Source organism: Python bivittatus, unplaced genomic scaffold (genome assembly GCF_059951505.1).
Source record: "Python bivittatus isolate LINGU-HERP-01145 unplaced genomic scaffold, Pbiv_v1 ctg000480_np1212, whole genome shotgun sequence".
NCBI lineage: Eukaryota > Metazoa > Chordata > Lepidosauria > Squamata > Pythonidae > Python > Python bivittatus.
This window is the reverse complement of record NW_028277075.1, coordinates 96233201-96253071: the sequence shown is the minus strand read 5'-3', so window position 1 is coordinate 96253071 and position 19871 is coordinate 96233201. Positions and strand designations below refer to the sequence as shown.

The following is a 19871-nucleotide window of genomic DNA, read 5'->3' as shown; positions in this document are numbered from 1 at the left end:
TGTCTCCTGTGCCCTCTCCACCAGTCACTCATTTAATTGCTCACCTGCTCATTGCTTTTCAATCTGTTAAGGTATATCACTTTTCCTCTCTACAAGCTGCGCAGTGGTTTTAAAAAGGCAGTCTTTATTCAGTGAGGTAATTACAGATGGGACATGCTAATCAGCTTGTAAGTTTGCCAGAGGCCATGTTCATTTTATAATCTTAGATAAATGGATTGCCTTGGCTCAAAATAAGGGCTTGGCTGATTGCCAATATTTGGGGTTAGGAATTATTAGCTGGTGACAATATGGGAGAGCAGATTAAAGGAAGCGGGGAGGTAGAGGTAATAATTTATACTATCTCCTTCTCCTTCAATCCCAAATGGCTGTGGTTATTGGGTCCAAAGGAAGGGGAAAGCAGTAGAAGCTTGTTACATCTTAGGGACTGAAGCAACTTTTAGGAGGGAACATTTCTCTCAATATGTCTCTCAGTGGTGGCGAAGCCACGTGACTTTGGGCCAATGCGGTTTGTATTTCCTTAAATTCAGCAATTTAGTTTTTTTATGTATATGTGATGGGCTATAATTTATTCCTGTAAGAAGAGTTTGACTTCAAACATTTGTATAGCATGGCAAATATTTAAAATGCTTAGTTACCAGCAGGGCATCAAGACTGAGAGGCTATTTTAAGTTCTCTTATAGGCGCCTTGTGATATGTAAAATTGCCAATAAGCAGCTTTTTTGCCTCTGGTGAATCTTGCACTGGAGACTACGAATAATTTTAAAAGGCATCATTTCTTATATATATGTATTTTATCCTCATATTGCCTCTTATTTAAATGGTTTGAAGGAGAGGTTTTTGAAACAATTCCAAAATCTGTAAAATCTATTTAACAGAATTAAATGATGAGTATGTATATTTCCTTTTTGTTTATTAACAAATTCTCCACAGAAGTGATACTTGGTTTATAAGCTGGAGCACTTGAAATTCCCAGGATTACTTACTTTCTATTCCGCTTTCGAACATGGTTGTAGGCTTCCAGACCTTCTGTTAGTGTTTTCAATCTGTCAGGCTCCACCTGAGGGAAGGCATGAACAACAAATCACATTACCTAGACACTCAGTTATTTCAGAGTTAAACTCAGTTTCAAGAAGTCATAGTAATAGCTCCAACTTCACAGCTATAATACAAAGGAATACATGAATTTATATTTCAATTTTGTGAAAAACTAAAGTATTTTCTGTGTTCCTCAAAATACTTAATATAATCAGTTACAGTATATACAGTATAATATAAATTATACTACCTTTACTAAGCTAACCCATAAAATATAATCTAATTGCCACTGCATGCAAAAAATAAAGTAATATCTCTAATTGCTTACCAAATTGTTCATAATATCTTAAGTATTTCAAGATGTATATTGAAAGCATGTATTTTGTATGTTAACACTGAAATGTTAAGTTTGTTGATAATGAATCATACATATATAAATAGGAATATTTGAAATTCACCCATTCATAAATTTAGTAAAGTCCAAGGTCCTAATTTCTGCATTAGAAGAATTCTAGCTCAAACATAAGGCAAGCTGGACTACTACTTCTTGTCATATGCCATTTTAAATAAGGGTTAAGTTTAGCAACATAGGTAGCAACTGCCCAAAAAAGCAATGTGTAAGAAAAATCACATAGTTGTATTCATGTGGGGCATAAGTTTACTTTATGGAGTACAGCCCAAAGCGAGTTTACTTATAACACCCACTGCAGTATCTCCCAGAGCTTCATCTCTCAATAGTAATACTTATTTGCTTTGGTAAAAAAACTCTCATAAGGAAAGGCAGAATAACATTTTAAGACAAGTGTGGCAGACCAATAGCAGTGTTCCATTTGCCTCAGGTGAGAGATTCCTTTGGATTTTGCGGAGACAACCAAAGCTCACCAGGAAGATTGGGCCCGCCATACGATTTTTAAGTGGCAAGCAAAGGAAGTGCTTTCTCAGATAATAATCCATTGTCTTAATATTGTTAATTATTAAAACACTGAATATAAATTTTGTTTTGGCACCAGTACTGCAGAATACAATTTAGCTCACTGTAATTAACAACAAAGCTACAAATTGGGCAACACAGAGACTTCAGCTGCACTGAAGTAATAAAAATTATATATTTCAGTAGCAGATGGTTTTAGTCAATTCTGTTCCTAGCTGAACTTTGTAAATGCTTGAATTGTTTTCTATAGCCATATGTACAAATGACATTACAAATTATTATGTGTAAATAACTTTGTTTTTCAAATAGTATTAAAAAAAACTTCACTTCATTTCACTAACAAAAAACATCTAAATTAACATTTCACTTACAATAAACATCTAAATTAACATTTGAAGTCTGAAACAATGCTATTATTACATCCTTTATTACTTTGGGTTGATCATATCCTCTATTACTTTGGTGAGGATTTTTTTTAAACAGTTTCATTTAAATAATAGCTTTTAACACCAATAATTGCTAATTTATACATTTTATGAATGCATGAACCATTACAACATTAATACTCCTAAGGACTTCATTAAAAGCAGCTGCAAAAGTAAAGCACAGAGCTTCCATCCTGAATATCTGCACTATGTAACTGCCTGCAGCGCCATGTTAAAGACGTCCTCCTCTAACTTTGATACAAGTTTGTGTTTGTGAGGCGGCATTGATAATGCTACTTGGTATTCAATGGCTTTCTGAGTGATTGTGGACACCACTAATTACAAAAAGGGTAAATGAAGAGCTTTGCTAGGAAATCTGAAAGTTACTATGCTACTACAGTGCCTTCCCCTTTCTGAAAGAAAATTTCTGTGATGGAATGTATCTATGAGGGGGGAGGTAGTCTGATGGAATGCAGTAGAGAACCAGGTTCTCTACTGCATTCCATCACATTTTCATTTGTTGTAGGACAATATTAACCCAGGTGTTAGAGTGGTCCTACCAAAATTTAAAAGTAGCTGTAATACCTGTTGAATAAGTATATCTACTACTGCTTCAGTCTCGTCACTCTTCTGATGCTTTATTAGAACACGCTGAGACAATGAATATACATTGGTAAATGACTATTTACTCAAGAGGTGGAGTGCTTTTAAATTAAAGACAATCTTTCCCCAAAGGAAAAGACATAGAAAAACTAATCTGCCTCCATTATCATACTCTCAAATCATCTACGACAAACCTCTAATTTTAAAAGTAAATTAGTAGGAGTGGAGAAAACAATATTCCTTTCAGATCAATACATTAAAATAGTCCTGCACTTCACCTCTTTAGACTAGGAAATCTAACTGATGGTCCTCAGCCCTACATCCTACATTGGAGGATGGCTTCAATTCACAATATCTACCATGAGAACAACCTGCATAATATTTAATTGATTTTTAATAAGAATATAGCAGTTTATATAGAAATATTGGTTGCACTAGGCAGTCATTAACATTGAGAGTAAGCATTTCAATCTAAGATGTATATAGGTACCTCTAATTGTTGTTGGAAGAGCATTAAGGGACATTTTACCATGCATGGTGGACTTGTGAAAAAGTGAAAAAAATACTGGTTACAAATACATATGGTGATGCAGAGAATTTTAAAAATCAATATTCAATTGAAACCAAAACTTTTCTTACTAGGATTTATGGATAGCCAACTAGAAAAGACTCATGGAGGTTGGTTTTATATATGGTAACTGCAGTGAGGCTATTGTATGCACAAAGATGGAAAGAAAAAGAAATACCTACAATGGAAGAGTGGATTGTGAAGATGGCAGAACTTGCAGAAATGGCTAAATTGACTTGTTTGATGAGGGAAGGAGCAATCGCTACTTTTATAAAAGACTGGAAACCCTTCATGGACTTTTTGCTGAAAATGGATAAAAAATAAACTAGTGATTTTTGAATTTACTGATTGAAAAGGGCTGTATACGGGAAGAAGGGAACTATGTTATGTAATTTGGGAGAGCAGAAACAGTATTAACTATGTTTGTAACTGCTGCAAAGAAGATCAGAAGTTGCTTCTTTAAGTATTTCTTTTTTCTGGATCTATACTGTTTACCCTCCCTCCCTCCCTCCCTCCCTTCCCCTTTTTCGCTTTTCTATATTCTTTTTTTAATTTTTCTGTAGCATTTAACTTCATAAAAAAAGTCTCCAATAAAAATTATACATATAAAAAAAGAGGGAAAGCATTTCACTAATGAAGATGTAAAGAAAGTCTTTATGGGGGAAATATTAATGAGGATTATCCTAAAGAGTCTGAAATTGGAGGTTGATTAAGGATTCAGGTTGAAGTGGAGGTACAGTGATTTAGCTTCAATTACAATTATGATATAGTAATACTATCAACCTTAAAACAACTTTTAAAAAACTGAGTGGTGGGCTAACTAATAAAGTGAAATTAGGAACCTAGATTGAGAGTCTGATAAATGCTTTTCTGTCTCCTTGGTCTCAGAGATAATGACTGCATTAAGATGACTGTATTTAAGGAGCAACTGGCCAGAGTTGTAAGAGCAGAGAAAGGATAGAAATTGTGATAGAGGGAAATATGATGGGAGGCACTCAATAGACAGTTACGGGGATGGGGAATGGAAAAAAAATGGTGCCAGTCCCCTCTTCTCTGGACTTAGGTGGTGGATTGTTGCTGGCCCTGGCTTCAAATTGTTGTTGCTTAATTCCAGATTTCTCTGTAATAAAAATAGAGTGAACCTTGTGTATATAACCAAGACCTGCTTGGGCAAAGATAGAGGGGAGCCTCTCTCTGAGATCTCCCTTGCCAGGCTTGAGGTACTGCATCAACCTTGACTCCGGGTTTGGGGATAGGGGGGAGTGGCAATTTTCCTTTGGCAGAACTTGATGGTGTTCAGATACACTACCCTGCAGCCAACTGGGCACGAGGCCCTCTATTTGAAGTTTAGTACCAGAGATAGCTAAGGTTGCTGGTGGTGTCTCTCCTTCCTGCTGCTCATCAGCATTCCTGCCCAAGCTTCTTGGATAGCTGGGCTCTTATTGTTTCCCCCCAGCTTTTGATGCCAGAGTATTTCAACCTTCAGGCCTTGGGTTGGCTCAAGATTTCATGGCCACTGTGACAACCATGGCCCTGATGCATACAAGAGGCCACATACCTGCAATCTAACTTTAGAGCAGTTAGATTGCAATCTGAAGATGGGGGACATCTCCATCAGTCATTGTCATAAACAGATTACTTTCTGGTCAGCATAAGGTCAACTGGGACCACCAACCTCCATAGAAGGAAGAATTAATTAAGATGCTTTATACACCCAGATAGGTTCCAGCAGATGCTTGGTGAGTTTCCTGGTAATCAGGTGGGCAGTTCGATGGGGTGCCCTGTTGATTTCTGAAGACTGCAAAAGTACTCAGCAGGATTGCCCCTGAGTTGCCTCTCCCAGTATGCAGATCCAGGAGGCCTATTTGGTTTACTGAGGAATTCTGGGAGATGAAGCATCAGAATAGACATGTAGAATGACATTAGTGAAAGACAAAGAGTGAATATGACTGAAGAAGGGTTAGAGCTCATGTTTGTGCCTACAGTGTGGCAGTAAGGGCAACAAAGTGTCTATATATCTCTATAATTATTATGTTCAAAGACTGCTGTCCTTACCTACTCACTGTAAGGTAGAAGTGGTTTGGAAGTTTTTTCTTCAGGCTGCTGCAACCTTTTTATTAAGGTGCTTTGTAAACAAAATTACACATTTGCTGGGAAATACATGCTAACCTGGCAAAACCTGTTGAGATCACAGGGGTAATGTTTTTTAAAGTTATCAGGGATTTACTTGAATGTGTGACTTCTGAGGAACTGAACAGTATTCTCTGTGCAATGGGCTCCATCACATGTAGGCTACATCCATAACTGTCTTGGTTCAAGCTGGCAGGGAGGGAATGAGAGGCTGGGTACAGGGTAGCAGTGAATGGCTCTTTGAGGAATAGAGTGATACCCCTAGCTCTGAAAGAGACAGTGGTACATCCCTTCTCAAAAGGCCATCCCTTGACCCAGCTATTTTGGACAACTATTGCTCTGTCACAATTTCCCCTTTGGGGGAAGGTTGCTGAGAAGGTACTGGGACAACAATTACAAAGGGCCCTAGATGAATTGGATTATCTCAGTGTCTTTCAGTCTAGGTTCAGGCCTGGTCATGGGACAGAAATGGTATGGCTGCTCTTGTGGATGACTTGCAGCAGGACCAAAATCCATCAATTTGTACAGTACATCAGGATGATGATGATGATGATGATGATGATACCCAGTTTTACATTTCCACCTCAGCCTGTATAGATGAGGCTATGGAAATCTTAACTCTGAAGGCTGGGAGGGAACAGCCTCAAGATCAATCCCAACAAGATAAAACTACTATTAGTGCAAAAGACTTATTATTCTAGGAGTGCTCAAGTTTTGGATGGGTGCAACTACCACTGAAGGAACAAGTTTGCAATCTAAGGTCCTCCTAGCTTTGTATCTCTTTCTAGATCAGCAGCTGGAAGCCATGACCATGATGACCCTTTCCCAACTTCAGCTGGTGCATCTACTGCAGCACTTCCTAGATCATCAGACTCTGGTAGCAGAAACTCATGCCATTATCAACTTTCTCTTAGATTACTGCAATTCACTGTACATGGGACTATCTTTGAAGGCAATTTGGAAGTTGCAGCTGGTACAGAATGTAGCAGTCCATATACTGACCCTAAAGTAGAATTTAGTAGAATAAGACCAATTTCCAGAAGCTGTGCTGGTTGCCAGTAGGCTTCGCAATCCAATTTAAAGTGCTAATTATTACCTAATAAAGCCTTTTATGGCTTTGGTCTTCACTACCTTTGGGACTGTCTAATGTAGAATGAATCTACCCATCCCAAACATTTGGGCTGAAAGGGCATGCTACAGATCCCCTCCCTTTGGGAGGAGAATGGGGAGGGCTTAGAAGACGGACTTTTTGGTCACAGCCCCTCACTCTGAAATAGCCTACCTTCCCAAAGTCAGATTGGCCTCCTCCCTACTGACATTTGGAATAAAGCTAAAACAGTATCTTCACTACAGGGGATGCCATTTGATTGGAAGCAGCTGTTGCATTGTACCTGGTGGTTTGGGGGTGAGATAATGTTCAGTTATTATGTTTTTAATCTGTATTTTATTTTGTTGACTGTAGAAAGCCTAAAATCTAAAATAAATTGTGTGGCATACAAATTTATGTAATCAATAAATACATTTTATTATTAACCTCGCTAGGTATCCTCAATATTTACTGAAAACAAGTGGTCTGTCGTGGTCTGTTATAGATTTTGTGGAAGTGATCATGATAATCATGATAATCATGATAATCACTCCTATTCTCTGCTTCATTAGACAATCTTGAGGGTTCTCAATTTCTAAAAGTAAAGTCTGCCCCTTGGTTACAAGCCCCATGGTCATAGTAGGAATTCACAGGGTGCATATGTTAAACATTACAGCCAGAGTAGAAATGATTTGCCTTGCGAAGGCAGTTTTTGTCCTATTCTCTTTAGTGACCATAGAGTGTGTCTTGATCCACAGTTTTAAGCTGTTCAAGAGAAAAAACAATTTGGTATGGCTTTCCTGCTATTAAAGTTCTGGGTGACTGCATCAAAGGTTGAGTTTAACTTAGGGAATATTCTTTACTCTGGTTAGGATAGTTTGATTTATTTTATCTCAGATTTAAAAGATCATGGCTCCAGAGGGAGAGAGATGGGGCCAAATGCAACTTCCAAAAGGAGTGTATTCCATTGTCTGGGAGCAATGCTGAAAAAGGTCTTCTCCCATGTAACAGAAAAGCAGGCTTCTGACAGCAGGGGCATTTTGAAAAGGGTCTGTCCTGCCTTCTGAATAAGATAGTTTCTAATAGGTGAGACAGTCCTTTCTGAAAGTCCAGTTTTTTCATGTCAGTCATTGCAACATTTACATTTATAATAATAAAAGTAATGAATTCCTAAATATTTGATTTAGAAAAATAAAATAAAAATTACATATACACATAACAGTATATTCAAACTGCATCAAAATACCATAACCTGATTTCAGCCTACAGAATGGAGAGCCATTTCTATTTAAATAGAATACATGTTAATCCTGTATTTTACATTTTTTTAAAAAAAAAAATGGTCCCATGTCTAATCTATCCTTAAGGCTAACAAGTTCTAATACAAAACAATAATACCTTTTAAGAATTATAGACAAGAGATAGGGATACAAACTGAAAGATGCAATCAATACCTTTTCTTCTTTTTTTTAAGTTTACCACAAATCTTGATTATGTCATACCTTTGTTAATATATAAATATATGTATACATATGCATAAATATACCTTCCCATCTTCAGTGTTTTGTTGACATGAGTTGTGAACGTCATCTTCTCTCACTAATTTACCAGGCCAAGAAGACAGTCCTTTAATTTGGCTCCAGACCAAGTCCCCAACGTTAAACGTCCTTGGTCTGTAATGTATCAACTCATTTGAAGAAGGGGAATCAGGATTCCTTAGGTCATCTTCGCTACTAATGCTTTTAGCATCTGAAGGACTAGGCACACACCCATTAATGCTTTTGGCATTAAAGTCTCCATTATAATGGATGTAGTCTTTAATCAGAGAACTTTCAAAACTATTGGAGGAACTTGGAGACTGTTCTTCCACTCCTAGGTCTTGCTTAGAAGGATTCAGCAGCTCTCCAAACCCTCTGCTCTGTTGAGGCCTGTTTCCATTTATGTGTGCACATCGTTCCACAGTGTTCTCTAGTCTCTCTTTAAAACTCATCATAGTTCTTTTGTAATTGCTATATCTGAAGTTCTCCTCCAACATCTTATCGCTGTGACAATTTCGCTGGGGTAATAATACTGGATGTTGCTTGCCTTGGCCTAATGGCAATGTGGAAATATTGTTGGATCTTTCATGGCAAGGACTGCTGAGGATATGGGATGAATGATCTAAAACCTCCTCACATTTCCATCGATTCATTTCCCCTCCAGGGCTTTGTTCCCCTTCCCACTGTTTTTTGGGTGTGTTGCAACCTGTTGGTTTGTAATATTCCAAACTATCCCCATCACTGGAATTTTTAAGGTGTTCTGAATTCTTCAATAATCGCGTCCCCCTAGTATTCCTTGCCCTATCTTCATGATCAGAAATGCCAATATTTCTTCCATGTATTACTGCACTGACAGCACTGGAAAGATTTAATGGATCACCAATTGAGGCTGTAAAGGCACTCATGGCACTCAGAGCTGGAATAGGGCTCATTTGTGTTGTACTGTTAACTGCGGTAGTGATGACTACTTGCATCCCCTTGCCTGCAGCATCTACCACTGCTTTGTAGATGGCATCAACTGAACCATCACTCTGGGCAGTTAAGCTGATGTCCTTTGCCTGTTGTCCTACAGATGGTTCTGTCCTTTGTTGTAAATTGCATACAGTATCTTGAAAAGAAGGAATTGCTGCACTGGAGCTTTCAGGGACTGGTGGCATCCCTATTTGAGAGATAATTCTCTTGTTCAGAAAAGCAGTCTCTTCCTGCATTCTCACCTTTAAAAATCATAGGGAAAAAAGAAATTAGATGGAGCCTTTAAAGGCTGCTTTAGACAAGGAAAGCTGCTAACATTTAAAAACAGTGGCTGAAGCAATTATGGAGTACTCATTCATTATCAAACATATATCTACAAAGGAAGTATACAATTAAAAGTAACACTATCCCAGGTGATCTACAATATTCACTCAAGTTTTCTTGCACTGTACACCTTAAATAGATCGTAGGATATATTTCGTGACTATACAAGTATGATCCATCAATGGAATGCTAAATTTGAACTTCAATTAAATATATTTTTCTTGTTGCTTTCATTTGATACCTGCCCCTCCCTATATCAATTGGTTCATTAGCTCAGAGAAATTTGGAACATTCTTTTTCCTCTGGAAAAAATATACTTTATGGTTTGGATGATATACTTTGAAAAATGTAAACTTAGATCAGCACATTCTGGGGGAAAACGTACATTTCAGGGATAAACTGCTCCATTTTGCATACCAGAAATAAATGAAAGCAGGTGTGTTGAAGAACACAAGAGCACAAGCATAGCACTTCTGTGCAACTCTTTAAAGCAACTACAGTGGGGCAAAAAAGTATTTAGTCAGCCACCAATTGTGCAAGTTCTCCCACTTAAAAAGATGAGAGAGGCCTGTAATTTTCATCATAGGTATACCTCAACTATGAGAGACAAAATGGGGAAAAAAATCCAGAAAATCACATTGTCTGATTTTTAAAGAATTTATTTGCAAATCATGGTGGAAAATAAGTATTTGGTCAATATCAAAAGTTCATCTCAATACTTTGTTATATATCCTTTGTTGGCAATGACAGAGGTCAAATGTTTTCTGTAAGTCTTCACAAGGTTTTCAGACACTGTTGCTGGTATTTTGGCCTATTCCTCCATGCAGATCTCCTCTCTAAAGCAGTGATGTTTTGGGGCTGTCGCTGGGGAACACAGACTTTCAACTCCCTCCAAAGGTTTTCCATGGGGTTCAGATCTGGAGACTGGCTAGGCCACTCCAGGACCTTGAAATGCTTCTTACGAAGCCACTCCTTCGTTGCCCGGGCGGTGTGTTTGGGATCATTGTCATGCTGAAAGACCCAGCCACGTTTCATCTTCAATGCCCTTGCTGATGGAAGGAGGTGTTCACTCAAAATCTCACGATACATGGCCCCATTCATTCTTTCCTTTACACGGATCAGTTGTCCTGGTCCCTTTGCAGAAAAACAGCCCCAAAGCATGATGTTTCCACCCCCATGCTTCACAGTAGGTATGGTGTTCTTTGGATGCAACTCAGCATTCTCTCTCCTCCAAACACGACAAGTTGAGTTTAGACCAAAACATTCTACTTCGGTTTCATCTGACCATATGACATTCTCCCAATCCTCTTCTGGATCATCCAAATACTCTCTAGCAAACTTCAGACGGGCCCGGACATGTACTGGCTTAAGCAGGGGGACACGTCTGGCACTGCAGGATTTGAGTCCCTGGTGACATAGTGTTACTGATGGTAGCCTTTGTTACTTTGGTCCCAGCTCTCTGCAGGTCATTCACTAGCTCCCCCCATGTCATTCTGGGATTTTTGCTCACCATTCTTGTGATCATTTTGACCCCACAGGGTGAGATCTTGCATGGAGCCCCAGATCAAGGGAGATTATCAGTGGTCTTGTATGTCTTCCATTTTCTAATTATTGCTCCCACAGTTGATTTCTTCACACCAAGCTGCTTGCCTATTGCAGATTCAGTCTTCCCAGACTGGTGCAGGTCTACAATTTTGTTTCTGGTGTCCTTCAACAGCTCTTTGGTCTTGGCCATAGTGGAGTTCAGAGTGTGACTGTTTGAGGTTGTGGAGAGGTGTCTTTTATACTGATAGCAAGGTCAAACAGGTGCCATTACTACAGGTAACGAGTGGAGGACAGAGGAGCCTCTTAAAGAAGTAGTTACAGGTCTGTGAGAGCCAGACATCTTGCTTGTTTGTAGGTGACCAAATACTTATTTTCCACCATGATTTGCAAATAAATTCTTTAAAAATCAGACAATGTGATTTTCTGGATTTTTTTCCTCATTTTGTCTCTCATAGTTGAGGTATACCTATGATGAAAATTACAGGCCTCTCTCATCTTTTTAAGTGGGAGAACTTGCACAATTGGTGGCTGACTAAATACTTTTTTGCCCCACTGTATGTCTTCCTAGGATCACAGAAAAGATTCCTACACCTCTGCAGCTTCCATGTGATCCCAGGAAGAGATGCTTTGTATTTCCCTCCTGTTCCTTAACAAGCACGTTCATAGCTTGTGCTTCCATTTGTCCCCATTTTTTATTACAATTTACAGTTGTGAACTCATCTTTTTACATTTATTTCTGAAGATGACAATGATGAAGGTACTATTATTATTAATACCAACTTCCTTCTCCCAACTGTGGTCTACATTTTTCTTCAGTGGTATAAAAATCTGTGGCCTCAAGCAAAGATTTCAGAATTGCTTCTTCTTAACCCAAAGCTTTGTTTTGAATATTTTATCATCTGCTTGTCAGCTGAACTTCTGAGTATGCATGTGTGTGTGTGTGTGTGTTTGTGTAGAGAGAGAGACAGATAAAGAAAGAACAGAACAAGATGGCAGCTTTCTCTCTTCTGCTGTCAAACATCTATTTATGTATTCATTGACATTATTTATAAATTGCCTTTTAGTTATCAAAAATGGGAGTTAAAAAAATGCAGGGCCCAGGTCGAAAAGATCTTGTATTACCTGCTAATACAAATTGTGTAACTGCAGGTTGGGAGCATGCCTTTTGAGGCTAGTCACAGGTTTCCACTATCCTCAAAGAAGTTTAGGAGTTCCTTCCAAAATATGATTCCAAATAGTTAGGGTTTAAAGCTTAAACCCAGTACACTGAATTTAGCTCAGAAATAAATGGTTAATAATTAAACAATGACTAGTTTAAATATATGCATAATTCATATCTAATGAAATAAATATATTGAGAGAGCAGCATAGAATAAAATGCTGGGAAGAAAAATAGACTGAAGGCAATTATTTTTGCAAACTAGTAAAACAATGTATTCTATTTATTGTTCTGAACAAAGCTTTTCTTGTTGTTGTCTACATTAATTCTCTCCTAGGTTTTGAATCAGCAATACTTTAATAAAATAATACAAAGTATATGTAAAACCTTTATATGGTGCAGTACAATTGATAGCCTATTTCCACTCAAAGGAAGTTAGCATTGTCTGAGTGAGCAAGGTTTTTGTAAACATGCATTTACAACTTCAGCACTTAAATATAAGGAATATACTACCAGGTTCCAACATTTATTCAATTTTATTTCTCTGTCTCCCTTTTGGAAAATAATGCCATTGCTTTCATTTTAATGCCTGAAACAGACATGTTCACAGTGGAACGTTTTTAGAACCACCCGTGGATGCATAGTACTGGCATGATAAAATGGAATCCAAAGAGTTGCTTTATGATAAAATCCCAGTAAATATTAAAACATAATAGTCATTTGTATTATTTTTTCATGGATCCCTGAGACACAAACCAACTTCTACCTGAAAATTCTGGAACAGACAAGCCATAGGATTTGGGTTGTTAGGAGGCCCAGGAATGGGAGGCTGTCCTTGGAAACCTTGGAGATTCTGATAACCTTGGAGAAGCTGCTGTTGCTGATTGGATGGAAACATTTGATTGTTGCTGAACAATGACTGTAGATGAGTTAGCTGATGGTTATTAAGAGTAGTGTTTATCGAGGACACATCACCTGCAATTCCAAAGACATGAATATTTAATTCAGCAATTCTCCCTAGGATAAGCATATATTTTGTCCAAGCCATGTTTTACCATTTAGTAGCAAAGATACAGAATGAAATATTTTTCCCTGCAGCTTTTTACTGAACTTTGGTGGTTACAGAACAACTTTTTTTCTTTCTTTTTCTTTGCTATTACAACCACCTGAAGTCTGCCTACAATAAATTCTAACTCTGGATTCTCCTTCCCATGAATTTATATATAGTAAGATATAGGCTTGCTAAGCATAATGTGTTTTACTTGTATTTTTGGCTTAGTGTGATGTTTGAACACATCCAGTGTAGTTTAATGTTTTGTGCAAAGTAGGCACTACAGCTTGTTGAATAAACTATGGCTAAACATTCTGCCTTACCATTTTCTGTGAGCTCGACCAGGGTATAGTATGTCTAATGCTATCTAATTTTTATGAAACTTATTCACAATTTCATCAAGAAATCTGTTCCTTTAATTACTAATAACTTTCACAATATTTTTAAAAAAACATATTTCACAATTTATTAATACAAACTTGTAGCCCTCTCTTTGTAACAATTTTTTATATCGTATCTGTATATCTGTAGCATATCTGTACATCTATATCTGTATATATATACCTATTATATCTGTATATCTATTTTAAAACTTCTTTGAATTCACTAAAATCATGAAAAATAACCTACAAAAGCCAGAAAATAAGTAAGTAAGTAAGTAAGTAAATATAGATTGAACAAACATGTACACACATGCATATTTAAGCAGAATCTTAAGAGCTGGATCAAAAGTTTTTACAAAATAGGACTGGCTTTTCAAGGGATATGAAGGTGGGGGGGGCAGGACTTGGAAGTTCTAGCATAACCCTTTATTACTGGTCATTGTGGAATGCAAGACTATGCAGATTATAGTTAAAATAAATACTCTGGTATTTATATATGCTGACACTAATTCATTTTTTTTATTATGAGTTATTAATATGTTGGACCTGTGTTTACAGAAATGCTGTTTTTATCTAACTTTTTTCCTTTGGTTTATTTATGAAATCCATCAGCTCAACATGCACAGACACAAAATATTCAGGAATATTCCTAAAGGAAATTCAAGAATTTGGCAGATTCTTAGCCCAGTTCATACAATTAAATTGTCCATTATATCGTTGTATTCCAATGAATGGTTTTCCAACAAATGTGAAAATCCTCATACACAAATCATGCTCCTGAATTTGTTGGATGAGTACAATACTTTCCCAGAGTTATAATATAATCCTTAAATGTTATATCCTACTGAATATATACAGGACTGCAGCTTTAAATATGTGAATTGGAAAACAGCTTATTTAGAAACTGGTAGTTTCTAAGCTATATAAAAATGAAAAACCAAAAAGCATGACAGCATGAATGTAAAATCAAAGGTAGCCTATTACCTTGAATCTGGTCTGCTTTATATATTTCTGCAATGGAATTTAGGGATTAGCTACACTGGGATATTTTAAATTCTATGGACATGGAATTTTTTCATCCATTGCACAGCTACTCATACTAACCCTGTGATGCCTTGGATATTTTAAATAAAATGCTGCATCCCAAAGAAGCAACTGTGCATTATGAGTTTTGAAAAATATAAAATCCATTCCAATTGGCTGACTGAATTTAGATAACATCAAACTTTCTAAACAAAAGGTTTTAAAATACTATTTAACATTTGCTCTGAATTTTATTTGTGGTCTTTCACTGGAATGGTCAAACAGATTAACACAGCATAAACCTTTTAGGAAAAAGAAGTGCAATGAAATGGAATTTGTTTTCCTTAAAAAAGTAGAAAATAGAAGTTCCCCCCACCACCATTTTTCCTTTTTAAAATCTATGAAAATATTTAACTTACCAAGTAGACCTGTCCCCAGTAGAGGGTTAAGTAGCTGTGGCACCACAGAGTTATTGTTGAGTTTAGCTGGACCAGATGTATTCCCAGCATTATTAGATATGCTCAGCAATGTTTCTGCCATTGACACCACTGCTGTCCCACCAAGGGTTGAGACAGACAGTGCTGCCACTGCTGATGATGTAGTGGCTGTGCCAGTGGTAGCCTGGGAAGAGATTGCTATGGAAACCTCTGGATGATTAGCAGTGCTGCCCGATGTAGAGTTCAGAACACCTCCCAACAGCTGGGGATTCAAGGTCATGAATCCTGAGGCCCCAGTGACAGCTGGGAGGAGCAGGGGATTTGAAGCAGTGCCTGTGCTTGAAAAGCTTGGGAAAGAGTTTCCCAGGGGGTTGGTTAACAGGGTCTCAGCTCTGTTGGTATCTGACTGACTGCTAAGCAATTGATCTGGTAGTGGGGCTGTCATCTGTGTTACTGAGGGCACAGAATTGTTTTGCTGTTGCTGTAACAAATCTGAGATGGATAGATTGAAAGATGCTAAAGGGAACATGGCAGATGTTTGGGCTTGGTTCTGAAGAAGAGCTGCTAGCAGCTGAAAATGAACAGGTTGCAGCACCTGCCCATCCACTTCACTGGAGAGCAAAGCTAAAGCAGCATTTACATTTGGGTTGAGAAAACCTAAAGGATTGAGGTTGACCTCAGACTTGCCTTCTCCTGTTGAAGGCTGAAGTATATTTAATAGATTCTGGTTTAGGAGGTGTTGCTGATTCACTGGCAAAGAGATAGGTAGCGAACTAAAGAGGTTAGGATTCAAAGAGTGCGGAAGACTGTTGTTTGAAGCGCTGTTCTGTGGAAAATGCAGGGTGTGCTCATGACCAACAAAAGGAAAGTCATTCCCAAGAGGGAGTTGGCTATGTAGTGGAGTTCCAGCTGCAGTTGTGACAATGACACCATCTTGAAGAACAGATGTTGTCTTGGTGATGCCAGGTTGACAGGTACCAGCCACAGCTGTAGATGATGGTGGACCTGTCCTTCCTGAAATTGAAAAGTAAATATTAATTAAAATCACTTTAAGAGTTTAGCTATATTTGGGACTCTTAAGAAGGAACATTAACCTTATAACAAAAATCTGCCATAGTTACAAGAAACAATTATACAAATTCAAGCCAAAATTAATTGTACTAAAGCATCCTGAAGTGCCATATCTTTTTAAAAGACAACAGATAGCATACTTGGTAGCACACAATATAGCATAGACACACTGGACTACAATTCCCAGACAGCATAACCAATGTCAGGTGTCATCAAAATCATATCCAAAACATTTAAGGAATAGTAGTATATCTATTTCTGCTCTATGGATTTAGCTGTACTACTCAGATGATTTGGGGCTATCTTCTACTAATTAAAGACAACACTGAAGAGGGGTTTTTGACTAATACTAAAGGATACCTAATGCTTTTTTAAAAAAATCACCTAATACTTTAAAAAATTGAGTATGTAACTAATTACATCCAATACAGTTCTAAGAAACAATACATGAGAAATATTTTGCATTAATGTACTATTTATTACATTTGTTTGTTTGGGGCAAACACTAAGTTCTGTTCTAGAAGATGTACTACATTTAAATACTAATGATAAAAAAGAGTATGAAAAGATAAGAGGGGAGGGCTAGAGCCCAGAGCAAATGAATTCTTCTCTCAAGACTGCCACCATGTGGTTTTATCCATCTAGAATATAATGAAGACTATGTATCATTTAGGTCAAATTTAAAAGGATGTAAAAGCTTCCAAGACTATGAAAAAAGAGTAAGAAGAACACAAGTCAGTCCTCTCTGCTTACTAGTAGATCTCTCTGAAAATCCCATGTAAGTTATTTCAGTATAGAATTTTTAAAATTTTAATTGCATTAATATACTACCCTTCTTTTAGTAAGCTCAAGACACTGTAAATGGTTCTATCCCATTTTGTCTTTACTATAATTCTACAGCGTTGATAAGACTGAGAAGTAATCGCCCACAACTTTGGAGAGAACATAGATCTGAGCTTAACCTTTCTGTATGTAAACATAACTTTCAACCACAACACATTACATGAATACTGCAAAATTATGTTAAATCTTGTTAACAGACCATTGCTAACAGTCCACATAGCCATGACATTTTCAATATTTTTATTTATTTATTTAAATATATTAAATTTTGAAAATATTGCTGTATTAAATAATACTGATAATATTAATAAATGCGGATTCCAAAAATCAGCCTCAAGAAGACTTTATAATGTAATGTAAAGGCTAAAGTAGCCTCCTGAGTTGAACTCGACTCCTGATGACTTCATAGTCATGGCGCGTAGTTTCACAGAAGCAATATGGAAGTGTTGTCTTTGGCCTCTGAGACAGACGGACAAGCAGACACAGATAAATCAACAGACTGATCAATAGATATCTCCTGCTTTTATTTTTGTACAACTCATTCTAGCCTATAGCCTTGGAAATGACATGGAAAATCAGAATGGGGTAGCATCTTTTCTGACTAATAAATTTTATTAAAAGACAAGCTTTTGTGCATATATATCTGACAAAGTAAGCTGCAACTTATGAGAGTTTATGCCTTTTTATTAAATTTGTTGGTCAACAAGGATGCTACCAGATTCCTGAATTTTGGCTACCATAGACTAACATGGTTCTCCTCTTACAATGGAAAATAACTGTTGTTTACTGAGAAAGTGAACATAGACCCTAATAAAAATGGTTTTGAAAGGCAATTCTTTGCATTAACATAGAACAGTAAGTTTGCTATATATGAAAATGTAAATATGAAAAAAATGGAGGTTAATTTTGTGTCAGCAGTGTATTGTTTTATTTGCTAATAAAAATTGGCATACTGCTGAGTGAAGAAAGCACCCATCATAGTTTTATGCTATTCCACAATTTTAGGGAAATAGCTATGGAAAAATGAAGCTGACGTCAGACAAAATTTAATTCTCTGCATAAATCAAATTCCAATTGGGGGAAGGGGACTATTATTAAAAAAAATTAAATCCAATTAATCCAAGAAAAAAAGATTTAAAAACCCAGTGAGGTTGATACCTTCCGGGGAAAGGTTAAGTAAGTGAACACACTGACACATTCCTGCACATATTATCTGGAATAGGAAAAGGTGGAGTGAAAGTGTTATCCAATGCGCTTCCATTCAATGCTAATATCCTGATCAAAATCTCAACAGAAAAGATACATCTAAACTTTACTATTATTTCCCAACTCCCCAATCTACAAAAAGGTACGTTTTCTTAAAGCAGTTTAGAATGAAATATAAAACAGATTTACGTAATTGGTGAAGACAAATGGTAATAATTTCTATTGTTCTGCTGAATGCATTTCTGAATTTTCACTCAAGTAAACTATAATTTCCAAAAACTTTTCAGATTAGATTTCTTGTCATTCATTAGTACCTGGAATAAGCTAATACTTTTGGTCAGATATCTGCAACTGTTCATAAAAATGTGTTGTAAGGAAAGTTTATTAGCAATATTATTACTAAATTATGATGACAGAAAGCTATTTATTTTATATTATAACTTATTTTATAAATCTTGGGACCATTGCCCAAGATGCCTTTCAATAAATCATAGCTCCAGCAAATGAATCATATTTTGATATAAAATGGCCAAGAAAGCCTCTAGTAATGTGAATTTAATGCTTTAATCCCAATTCTGCAATGACTCTATGGGAACAGTTATCCCCAAGGAAACGTATTATTCTTCTAAACTGAATGTAATCAGTAAACTAGCTGTGTTTTCCATGTGGGAGATCTGGAAAGCAGCTTCTGATTAGTGTCTTGGGAAGAACCAACATCTTCCTTAGTTCTCAGGTTTTCCTACTGGTCTTATGGGCCCTAGTAATATCTTGACTTTGAGCTCAAATATTCTTTTATATAGATTATTAAATAATTGTAATACCGATAATTTCAAAGCTATGATTGAATCAGTGCTATTTTTAAGATCATCAAAAGATAACTGACTGAGCAGGCTAGAAGAATGATCACTGCCTCCTACATGAAGTCCTATCCAGCCTTCAGGCATATCTGTAGTAATGCCACTTAACTGAAGAAATCTCTTGCTATTATTGAACTAAATAATTTCCAGTCAGCTCAAATATTCTATTTCTAATGTGACCAAGTTCAACCAGTTCTAATTATGCTAATGCAAATTGGCTGCATAAAGCAGATGTTCTGAGTTTGAAAAATTAATATTAATACCAATATCTTACATACATTTTTTCTATCTCTCGCCTCTGAACTACTTAATAGAAGATCCATAGAAAGATAATACAGATACTTCCCAGGTTATGTAAAACCTAACTTACATAAACTTGACTATACATCTAAAAATTTCAGAGTGCATAAAAATTTGCATTACACATGCAATGTAAAGTAGTGTGCTGTAAGGATGAATATCTATCCTATCCAAAAAACAGCTTATGCAAAGCTTTCTAAAACAGAATGGTTATGTAAGTCAGGGATGTTTGTGCTTAAGACAAAGCCTCAAGAAATCCATAGGAATAAATTACCATTTAGGAAGTCACCAGTCCTTCTTATAACATAAGTCGCCATTACAATGGCTAGTAACTAAATAGCTAATAAACATGCCTTATCTGGAAGCAAAACAGTAAGAATTAA

The 19871-nt window shown here is 36.7% G+C and overlaps 1 protein-coding gene across 5 annotated transcripts in view; it reads right to left on the bottom strand.

The window, feature by feature from the left end:
• The window catches only part of MBD5 (methyl-CpG binding domain protein 5), a 157977-nt gene that overhangs the window by 19103 nt on the left and 119003 nt on the right, over positions 1-19871 (bottom strand). For 4 of the 5 annotated variants that reach the window (XM_088146532.1, XM_088146531.1, XM_088146533.1 and 1 more), the window contains 4 exons: positions 15194-16225; positions 13084-13292; positions 8326-9531; positions 984-1057 (listed from right to left, as the gene is read on the bottom strand). In XM_088146532.1, coding sequence (XP_088002658.1) covers positions 984-1057; positions 8326-9531; positions 13084-13292; positions 15194-16225 — 2521 coding nt within the window. The remainder of the gene's footprint in view (positions 1-983; positions 1058-8325; positions 9532-13083; positions 13293-15193; positions 16226-19871) is intronic. The other variant, XM_088146534.1, reaches the window with a different exon arrangement.